The sequence below is a fragment of the Egretta garzetta genome, unplaced genomic scaffold (assembly GCF_000687185.1).
Source record: "Egretta garzetta isolate BGI_Z169 unplaced genomic scaffold, ASM68718v1 scaffold14, whole genome shotgun sequence".
NCBI lineage: Eukaryota > Metazoa > Chordata > Aves > Pelecaniformes > Ardeidae > Egretta > Egretta garzetta.
The window spans coordinates 5202796-5214188 of record NW_009259588.1 but is presented as its reverse complement, the minus strand read 5'-3'; the positions used below and the strand labels follow the sequence as shown (position 1 = coordinate 5214188).

The 11393-nt window shown below is 38.6% G+C and overlaps 1 protein-coding gene across 1 annotated transcript in view; it reads right to left on the bottom strand.

The window, feature by feature from the left end:
- The window catches only part of KIF13A (kinesin family member 13A), a 111029-nt gene that overhangs the window by 36344 nt on the left and 63292 nt on the right, over positions 1–11393 (bottom strand). Inside the window, exons 9-13 of the mRNA XM_035893507.1 lie at positions 6591–6702; positions 5963–6175; positions 4279–4389; positions 3043–3177; positions 1723–1853 (exon numbers count right to left, since the gene is read on the bottom strand). Of these exons, the coding sequence (XP_035749400.1) occupies positions 1723–1853; positions 3043–3177; positions 4279–4389; positions 5963–6175; positions 6591–6702 (702 nt within the window). The remainder of the gene's footprint in view (positions 1–1722; positions 1854–3042; positions 3178–4278; positions 4390–5962; positions 6176–6590; positions 6703–11393) is intronic.

Genomic DNA, 11393 nt, shown 5'->3' with positions numbered 1-11393 from the left:
CCTTAGATCCAAGTTTCATTCTTTCAACAAACAGAGTCTCTATTATTAACAAGGGACTCCTTTTGTGAACATCTGGTATACTGCTGTATTTGCATTTAGGTTTCTCTGTATTCAAGTTTCAATCACAAAATGGGAAAAATGGAGCTGTTGAACTTTTGCATATGCGAGTTAGAAAGCAGAACATTTTATATGAAAGGGAAAAAAACTTAAGTAAAATGAAAAAAGCCTTTTCAGATGCAGTGTTCTGTATTCAGCTGTCTCACCCAAGTAAGTCAACACAAACATGTAAGCATTTGATTTAAAACCAGGTATTTTTTTCTCCAATGAAATTCTGGTAATTAAATTTCTGTTGACGATAGTATCTTAAGAACAGCTACTTAAGCACTGCAGATCAGGCATGAGTAAAACAAAATATGTTTTTTCCAATGACACGTGCCTTTGTGCTTGCCAGTCAAAATGACTGATCTCCAGTAATTCTAACACCACGAGTCTGGATCCCATCTGTTTGAAATTTTGTACTGTAGCCTGCAGAAGAAAGATGCAAATGCTAAAAGGTATTTTAACGAAGGCAGAATGAGAGAGATCAGATTTTTTAAAAGGTGTCCCTCAAAGTTGGGGTTGTTCAGCCTGGAGAGGAGAAGGCTGCGGGGAGGCCTGATTGAGGCCTTTTGGTACTTAAAGGGGGCCTATAGGAAAGATGGGGAAAATCTTTTCAGCAGGGACAGCTGTGACAGGACAAGGGGTAATGGTTTTTAACTAAAATGGGGTAGGTTTAGACTGGAGATAAGGAAGAAATTCTTTGCAATGAGGGTAGTGAAACACTGGAATGGGTTGCCCAGAGAGGTAGTGGAGGCCCCATCCCTGGAAGCATTCAAGGCCAGGTTGGACGAGGCTCTGAGCAACCTGATCTGGTTAGCGGTGTCCCTGCTCACTGCAGGGGGGTTGGACTAGATGACCTCTAGGGGTCCCTTCCAACCCAAAACATTCTATGATTCTAAACTTTTGTTTCTCATTCTGATACTAATCTATACATTATTTAGATGTTCAGATTTCAGTCAAGCAGCACAACTGTTAACTAGGACAAAGGTACTGCTTATCACACACCATTGGAGATGAAGTAACAGACATTTACAATTCCATTCGAGAAGCCATAGTGACCCCAAAATGAAAAATAATCAAAATACAGAAGTAGAAACAAAAGGAGAAACATGACTTCACATGATGTATTTACTAGAGACAATAGTAATTAAAGATTTAGAACAGAATTTAAAGATCTTCAGATCTTTAAAACACCCCTATCTCACAAAATACCGAGCTTTACAACCGGAACTACTCATGGGGCACAATTTATCCTCCCCCCATCAAGACACAGCTTACTATCCCATCGCACAGGTCAGGATAGCCAGCAGCATCTCAGCGATTCTGTTACCACCTAAGATACAGACAAGCAATAGTCCCTCATTCCTACTAAAGACCTTGTTGCGATGGTTTATTCTGAGCCCAGCACTGTTATGCTGCAGAGTGGGTGGGTGTGTACATATGTGGGAAAATCTTAGTTTTATTGCTGAATTTCACTTCTAACTATCCATTTAAGTCACCTGTACTGAATCATTGATCAGAATGTAAGATACTTCTGACTATGTAAAATAAAAAGGCATGCAAGTTATATTCTGGTAAAGAAAAGCAAACACTTCACTGGGAAGTGCTGCTTGTCTTCCTTACCTTGCGTTTTCTTTTGGTGTGAGTGTAACTTCTCCATCAAAAGCAATATCAATCTCACAGTGTTCTGGTTGGATTCCTATACCAAAGAGTTGTATATCCTGAGAAGTATCTGCACCAACTCTTGTGTGATCCTAGAAAATAAGCTGTTACTAAGAGACAAGCAAACAATCACTGTTTATATAACTAAGAAAATATTAGCTGAAGCACTGAGACTGCACAATCTATGTGCTCTCCTTTGCTAAGCACCTCTATAGAGCAGAAATGGTGTCACAGCAGATTTGAAGACTGTAAAGGTCACACACGAACTGTTCTTCTGCTCTGCACCTTATCTTCATATGGTTTTAGATAAAGCAAAATAAAGCAGTTGACACACAAAATATAATTTAAAAATACTCTCAGACTATGCTTGCACACAAGCAATAAATGCAAATAGTGAAGAAAACCAGCCATGCCACATAGGCGTACGTAACAGGGGACAACATGAGTAGTAAAACAAGGTGCCCGGAATTGGCTGCTTTTCAGAGAACAGCTATATAGCAACTTGCCTTAACACACTAATCTCTACATAATTTCAAGTTGTATTGTAAATTCTGCTGAAATACTTTGCTGTTGTGAGAGACGTTGTGTTTTATTTGCTACTGTTCAAATACAGAAGCCCTATCTCAGCCACTAAAGCAGAAAAGTAACTACTAAAATAGACAGGACAGTCTTTCACATCTTATTGACGAGCAGCTCACATTTCCTTACAAACTTACTAGGTTCATATTTGACACTTTTGCTCTGACACAGACTGCTAAACAGAATGATATGACAGCTAGTGGCACTAGGAAAATACATTTCTGTAATTTTTTTGCAGTGCTTTTTCCCCCCCCTTTCTCTTTTTCTTAAGCTTTTCTGTCAAAGACTACGTTTACTCTTACTGATTACTACTAAACATAATCTCTTTATGATTAACTCACTGAATATTTAAAGCAACCCTCAGTTCACTAACAAAAAGAAGCAGCTAACATGAGGCTCTCACTTCAAGTTCAGTACAAAAGGCAATTCTATTCACATCCTGTCTGGAAAAGCTAGAATTTATCTCAATGCTGGCACATACTAAGCACTTCTCCCACTGCTGGCAATCAGGAGATCAATTAGGAAAACAATGAAGCTGAACTGCAAAGGGAGAACAAAAGCCTAAACAGTAGGAGGAGGCCTATTCTAGTTCACTGCAACTAGCCTTAAAAATCCAAATACACTCCAAGTAACAAATTGAGCCAGAAATTCAAAACAATAAACAAGTGTCCTTTTGTGTAAACATCCTGTTCACATTCTTACCTTTAAATAGTAAACCAAAAGCTCATTGAGTGCAGGGTCTGCATTCAGGTTCACCAGGTAACACTTGTCATCCCCAACCTTGATACCTGAAGACTCAAGGGAAATTCCCATGCTCTCTAGCTGTCTTTGCCTCTCCTGCAAGCACAAAAATAGGTTAATCCTGCCTGCTACAATATGTAGAGACAAGTATAGCAAGTAAATGAAAGCAGAACTACTAAAGCTGAAGATGTACAGGCTGAACATGCATTCTGTATATTGCTACCAGAAACAGAACTGAAGACATTAGCCAAGTACCGTATGTTTAATAGATTTTTTTTTTTCTCCCCACACAACAATAAAAAGATCTAATCCTTAAACACCTGCTTCCCCAAAGCAGCACTTACTTACCTAAGTGGCCCTATTGGTTTTATTGGAGCTACTGCTACATAACACAATGCGGCTTTGTAGTTAAAAACTAGTCTCAGTTGCCATTACTTCAAAGACAATCATAGTCATAGATAATTTAGAAAATAGCATGCCAGAGTTGAGGTTTATTCTTTTGCAGTATTATCATTAATTCAGCTAAAGCATCTACTTGATCACACATGCCTTTTGCTTTGCTACAGTTTGGGGGTTGGATTTTTTTGCTTGGCTGGTTGGATTTGGTTTGGGTTTTCCCCACACCCTATTTTTTTTATTTCAGTTTCAGCAGTGGCTGCACCAAAGCACACTTCTCAAACATTAGGACTAGAAAGGGAAACCGACAATACGCATTCTCCAAACTATAGATGGTGGAAATGATAGAGAAGTACATTGGAACCCAGAAGTCTTATTTTAACAAACATTAGCGAATACACACACACATCTTCCTTCTCTGGTTAAGAAGTCACTAAAAGCAAAAGCAACACCACCCAAAATTCTGATACTTTTGTAATTCTTCATTTTCTTAGTCACTTCAAGGGAAACACATCCAAGATCCCACAGTGGCCCTATGAATAAATGAGCTGCCCAAATATATTTTGATGTTTTATTTTTAAAATCAAATATTAGCTTTTATCAATGATACCATGACACAGCTACATTTACTCTAATGAAATTTAGACTTACAAAAACCAGAAACCAGGGGAAAAGACAAAAATACAGAGGAATTCTAAATAGCTGGTGGGGAAGACAGCACAGTCCACTAAAACTCATGAAATTCAGCTGACTTCCACTATATGAGTATCTGGCCTTTCCTCCTCAAAATTTCTGAAATACCTGTGCAATTTCTTCTGTTTTCCTTAGCTTTTCTTCCCAGGTGACTGTTAGCTCTTTTATTAGTTTTTCAGATTCTTCCAATTTTTCCTTCAGTTCTGGTGCCTTCATGGCCTAAAAGACAGAAATTAGCAAAAACATTCAGCTACTCTTCCCACTGCAATATCTGCTTGCACAAGGAAACTGAACACAGCAACATAATATGAAATGCAACAAGTATAGATTTCAACTATATCCCTGGTTTTTCATGGCAGAAGATGAAGAAACAGGTCACTTGCAAAGGAAGGGGACAGAACCAACCTATAATGAGTCCAGATCTGAAATAGCTGAAGATCAACATAGCTCCAGAGGCTAATGGAACCAACAAAACCTCTGGGCCGGGCCACTCAAGCTTCAATGTCTGTATAAAAATATCTGAATATTTAAAAACTTTAAGTTTCAGCTGTCTAAAGTTCAACTGCAAAGTCTTTCTTCCAACAGTAGTTTCCAATTCCTCTTGATATTTAGCCTTCCATTCTCCCTTGGTTTTGTAAGTGTTCTCAGAGTTCTATTAAAGCTTTCAGACTGACCCTGTTGACCACCTTGGAAGGCATGCATGCTCTGGAGCTAACACTAGCTTCTCATTTTACAATAGGAAACAAAACTAAAGGGCTTGAATAGGCTTGAATAAGTAACAATTCAAGAGGCTGGCCTATACCTTCTGTTAAAGGCAGTTATATACAGTTATAAGAGAAAACACTTTTTAAAAAAAATGAGTAAGACTTTGGACACCTTCCTACTGATTGTATTCAGCCACAGCCCACCAACACAGTTAAGAACATACTACAATAATGCAATTTAAAATATGGTATTTGAACAGATTTTTATTTAAGAAAAAAGTGAATGGCTCCTTTTTGTTAAAGCAGATTTTCCCATTTCAGCCTGTAAGGAACTCTTCATCTAAAGAACACCATTCCTTAAATGAACATGAATTTTAAACACCGCACAAATTTACCTTCAGAAACACTTCTGTTCTTTTCCTACCAGTATTTTGTGTCTTGCTTGAAAAGATGAAAAATATTTTCCTACCTTGCAGTGCCTAATTTCTCCAGATATCACCAAGTAAACTAGTCTACCTTGATACATTCTTCATTAGAAGTATAAATCTAAGATAAGCAGCAATCTCACAGTGTTAACTGTTAAGGCAGTAAGGCAAATTGCTGCTGGTTTTGGTGTTGCAGTTTTGACAATTTTTTTATAGATTTTCACGAATGTCAAGGAGAGGAACATCCCACATATTTTGTGGTCCAGTATTAGATTTATGGCTTTTCACACTTTTCCAGTTGACGTCATAAAATTATATAGTCCACCAATGCAAAAAAAATTTCTGCTAGTAAGTCTACAGAATGAAGTTCTACTCTAGCTCTTATCTGTGCTGCATCAATTTTTGCTTCACATGAAGTTCTTCAAGAACAGTCTGTTCTGACAACGGTCACCATCAGTACAATTATATCCTTATCTAAAAGTTATTAAAAATAAGGAAATATTATGTTGGAGTTATTTCAGGAAAGAAGGTTAATCATTAAAAAAAAGTGCAAGACACTTCCATTCATTATTTTGTAAGACTTAAAAAGAAAGCTAGTCTTCCAGCCAGAGTTTGACGCTTCCTTGGAAAACTCAGTTTACATTTTCCTGTGAATAATGTTACCTCAGCTTGTGAGAGCTGTTCTTTCAGTTTTTCAACTTCTTCACGTAATTCTCTGATGACCCTAGCATTTGGATCTTCATTCACCACAGCATGATTAACTATCCTTTTGGCTCTGTCTGCATATCTCAGAGTAGATAGTGTTTCTTCATAGTTGTCTGCTGCTGGACTAATTGTGGCTATCATGGCAGTTTGGCTGTTTCCTCCCAAGTTGTCCTGTAGAGTGCATCCACAGAAAGTTTGAGGGTTAAAAATTGTTTTGAGACTATACAATGTCTTTAAAAAGATACTTAAAATACAAAGCTTGCTATGTAGACACTGAAAGGTACTCTGGATGTAAACTAACCAGTGTGATCCATGAACATTTCCAGCCACCTCTACCAGCTGTGATTCCAATATAACTGAAAATAGCCAAATAGGACTTTATATAGAATTAACACAAGATATACTTAGCTGTTCATATTACTTGGAACAACTTAGAACTATGAGAGCTCCTTAGCTCATCCCTTAAAAAAAAAAAAAAAAAAAAAAAAAAGATGAAAAGTCCACATACACAGAGGTATGCTACAATGATCCTACAAACTATTAAGCTGACATCTTGTGAACAGGGTGAATGGAAAATATTCATTACCTTGAGAAGCCAAGTGAGTACAGAGTCTCTGTAAGGCACAAACTTGTTTTTCCCCTTCCCTGCTGCTTGGTCAGCAAGTGATGATATAACCAAGCCCAGCGTTGAAAGTGATCTATAAATGCAACACAGTAGAACAGCTTTAACACATATTCCAAATATAGGTTTAAAAAACACAGAAAAGGAGATTTGCTAAAGAGTTAAATTTACACCCTGCAGAACTTCACATCCAATTTTTAAAACATCAGAATAATGTATAGTTGGAAATGACAACAGGAGATCAGTTAGCACATTGCCCTGCTCCAAGCAGGGCAATATATCTATTGAAGTTACATATTTGGAAGAAAAAAATGGATATCTACATTCTGGTTTCATCTCATCTGGTACTAAGACCCAGTTCCAGGAAGACTGAGTTGAAATATTCGGTTATTTAAAATAGTTTAAAAAGGGCAAAGCAGACTGCTTCAGTACCTGGAGGATCACTGCCTTTGATTAGACATCCACATCTTCTCAGAGACTAAAAATATTTTTATCTTGGACACTGCCTCATGACATTGTTAGAAGTCAGTATTGGCAGCACAGCAAGAATCCCCTGTCTCTAGAAACAATGTTTTAAGAGCACTGGCTCAACAGGAGACTAAAACCAAACAATTCTTTAGCCGTAAGGAGGCATCCTGAAGCCAAAGCCAGCTATGGCTCAGGAGAATGAGTCTGCCTGGTGAACCAGTAATTAATCATCATGGGACAATAGACCAATTAGGAGGTCCCTGGACAAGTGGGTTGACTTGTAATTGAGGTGGAGCCTCGCTAACTTCTTGTGGGGAGAATAGACCAAACTATCTCCTAGTCACAAAAATGTTGCACAGGCATGAAAGAGAAAAGCCCCCAAACTGGTTAGCAGACAGCCACATCCCAAACACCACTCTAGAATCGTGAAGAAAATACAGATAACTCATTCATTTTGGTACGTGTACCACATCTACCAACAGGGGTAACTGTATTAGCAATCTGTGCAAAGCATATATGCATTATATTATCCAATTGTTATACAACCCTGTGTAAATTTTAAGTGACATCAGGGCTCTTGGGGTAAGTATGCTTAAGATAATGAGCTGGTTCAGGAGCCTGAGAACATTAAACAGATGCCTAAAGGGTTTTAAAACACACAGCATTGAAGCCCAAGAGCATACTGGTCTGTCATACTCATGCCCAATTATCCAGCTACTCTTTATAACTACCAAGGAAAACTTCAGCAGCATCACGATTAGATAGTCAAATAAATCTTTAATTGTACTGTTCCACTCTATCCTTTTGAGTTTTCAAAGAAGTAGTACTATTTCAGTTGATAGGCAGTGTTTGCACAATATCTGTAACGGGGCCTTAATGCTGCTTGAAACTACCAAGGGTTCAGAAATAACATTTAGAAAATGACAAAAGCATTGCAGAAGAATATTTCACAAGGAAGACATCTGAGGGTAAGGTAACAAGAACCATTACATGTGTCACAAAAGATGTCCCATATTGCATATAGCGTGAAGTGGTATGAAGACATAGCATAGACCTGAAAGCAAAATTAAAAGAAAAAGAAGTTTAAGGAGAGGCTAGGCAATCTAACCTCCCAAGAGAGCACTCTATTTTGTGAATTTGTCTACAGGATAACTTTCCGATTCCCCTCTGAAAAATTCACAACAAAAAGAACAGTTTGTTTTAGTTGGTAACCTGAACAATCACTGAAAGCTTAGGGGCGGGGGGGGAGGAGGGAGAATTGGTTTTTGTCTCCGATCTCTGGTCTCCACAGACGGAGATGACAGTGTGCTAAACACACGAGAACAAACAGTGGGATGCTGCATGCTGCTCCATAGCAATTTCCTACAGCACAACTGAAAAGCACGACCAGCATGCTCCCAATGGAGTTCACCTTCAAGAAGCATAATGTCAAAAAAATCACCCTGGCTTATTTTCCTCCGATTCCTCTTTGCTCCATAGCAATTTCCTACAGCACAACTGAAAAGCACGACCAGCATGCTCCCAATGGAGTTCACCTTCAAGAAGCATAATGTCAAAAAAATCACCCTGGCTTATTTGCCTCCGATTGCGCCTGCCCGCTTTAAATGATGGGAAACATGAAAACCGAAGCCAAAAACTGAGGGATGGGGTTGAAAAAGACAGTCAGAAGGGAGATAGGAAGAACAGAGATTCAAAAAGGCCTATCACTGAAAACTATTTCACAACAGGGCTGCAACACCAATTTGAGTTATGGGCACTGCATTTTAATAAACAGGAAATTACAAGCTACAGTTTATTAACACAGGATAAAGAGATAATATTTCTGCTCCTTATAAACACTGATTTTATTTTAAGGCTATTAACATCTGCAATAAAAGCCAAACTGGAGTCATTTATGTATTCTGCTTGAGATTGCATAATACAAAGCTGTTCCGAGACTTTAAGGAAACCAGTAAAAGAAATGGCTGCCCAACAAAGTAATTACAGGACTCATCGCCTGCTTTGCTTCATGCTAAATGATGCATCAGAGAGCCGTCATTACTTTGATCCTATCTCACACTACTTATATAATGAATCAACCAGAAGGCCCAAGCCTGTAGCGTGCGGCAGACTGGGGCAGCTCAGAAGCAGCAGGGTGAACTTAGGGGGTGCAAAAGCATGGGAAAATGCCATTTCTGTACACTTTCTGTTCTCTTTGCCCCTATAGCTCAGCGATGACCAGGCTGCCCTTGCTAGTGGGGGGCGGGAAGCTCACACACCCCTGCCATGGGCCTGAGTCAGCAGCCTTCCAAGGGAAGCGGTGCTTCCTCACCGCAGGGAACAACTCTGTCCCTAAATGACACCCATTCAAGCTACTCCTGCGCAATTTACAACCAAATTCTCAATGAGCAGAATCCACCTTTCTATTAGTTAACTCTGGATACAAAAACCCTCCCTAAAATCAGCCAGACCTGTCCCAACCCATTCCTTCGCCCCACATTTCAAAGGCTTCCTTTTCTATTCTCAAGTTAAAATGACAACAGCTATGATTTTACTAATCAGAGTTAAAATTGCAGACTGCTCACAGAAAGGATTTTTCTTAGCCACTAATTGACAGCTTGTTCATTCTGCTTCCTCCTACTATTGTATTCTAGAGATTATTTGACTACACCGCAAAGAGTTCTTAAGCACCCGCTGTTTCTACACGCTGCATGGGAACTAGCATATCCTGGGGAGGAACAAGCACATCCAGCTTTCCTATGTGTATGGCAAGTCCCCCCAAAACCTCGATAATAAAGAGCGCCTTCACCAAGGCAGCTCTGCGTCAGCTCTGAGAAAGAACAGAAGTAATCTTTATTACAACTTTACAAAGATGTTAGCAAAATGACACAACTCTCTGTTGTCCCAGTAGCTGGGAGAGCAATCCATCGCCTCCCCTCTGCAATGTGCTGTACCAAGATGGGAAAGAGCGTTTACAACAGGATGAGTTGTGGGACAGAAGCAGCAGCTACCAGAGCCCTCGCCTGGTTTCATGCAGAAAGCGAAGAGCAGAGAAACCTGCAGAGACTGGCTGAATGTCACACTATGCGGTTTTGGTATACACAGAGAAGCGTACATTTTCCCTGCCTTGTAAATACAAAACAGGTATGTTATTTCCACATTCTTCTTCAAGGCAAGCAGCAAATTCATTTGCCAGGTAATTTCAGCAGCTCCGTTTTTGATCTCATTAAACATAGAGCAATACCACCAATCCAAGTTACTGCTTTTCTATAAAAGAATAAAAAAAAACTTAAAAAAGGAGCTGACATAGTAAGGTACATGGTTTAAATATATTGTATCACTCCAGAATTTCCCTAATAAGTAAGGTGCATCACACCCAAAAGAAGATCGTACACACTGTTCTCTGAAGAACTAGTCTGATAAAGCATGTATACCAAGTTTGAGGCTTCCAGTAAAAGTCAGACTTCATTAAAGCTCCAAGTCACAGCAAAAATCTAACAGAAGACAGCAAGCACAGCACTAAGAATTCTCTTTCACCTACCAGGTCCAGAAGAGATTTCAAACACAGAATGCTTAATAAATGGACTAAGTAATACAGATTTATACCATACAATAATTTAATTGATGGGACAATATAGAGCTGTCCACTTTTCTTTTTAAAGTATCTTTTACAGAAAAGTTTGGTGCTTGCATCTGAAGTCCTGTATTGTCAAAGAGGTTCAGCATGGGCAAAACAACCTTAGCCTACTGCATCATTAATGTAAAAAGTTTAACAGTGAGTTAAACCTAACAGAAAAAAAAAAAAAAAGTGAAGTCTTTCTTTATCTATAGCTACACTTGCAATTAGTTAATAGCTGTTGGGAGAGTTGGTATTTAAATTCTTCCCCAAGAATTAGAAAGAAACATTTAATTTCACCTTTGTTTATGCAAAATACAAATACAGTTTCTAGTAAAACCAATCTGAATTTAACTAGTAATCTGCCCGGTAGAGGTACAATACCTGCCATTAGGCAAACACAGCCATGGCATTTTGTCTCACAAGGACTACACCAGCATGGCTACCAATATGGTGCATTAAACACAAAGCAGATTAGGAATTAAACTAGAAAGAGCAAACATGTTCACGCTCTAAGAGGTAATTTAAAATCACTTTAAGTATGAATGCTGTTGAAACACACTTTGTGCTGTCATTGTTAACTTAAAATACCAAAGCATTTGGTAACATTTTAAAATCAAATTGAAAAAGCAGTAGCTTTTAATGTAACAGTTAAACTCTTTCTTTTCCAGGAAAATTACTGTATTTAAGACAGCAGTAGTAGC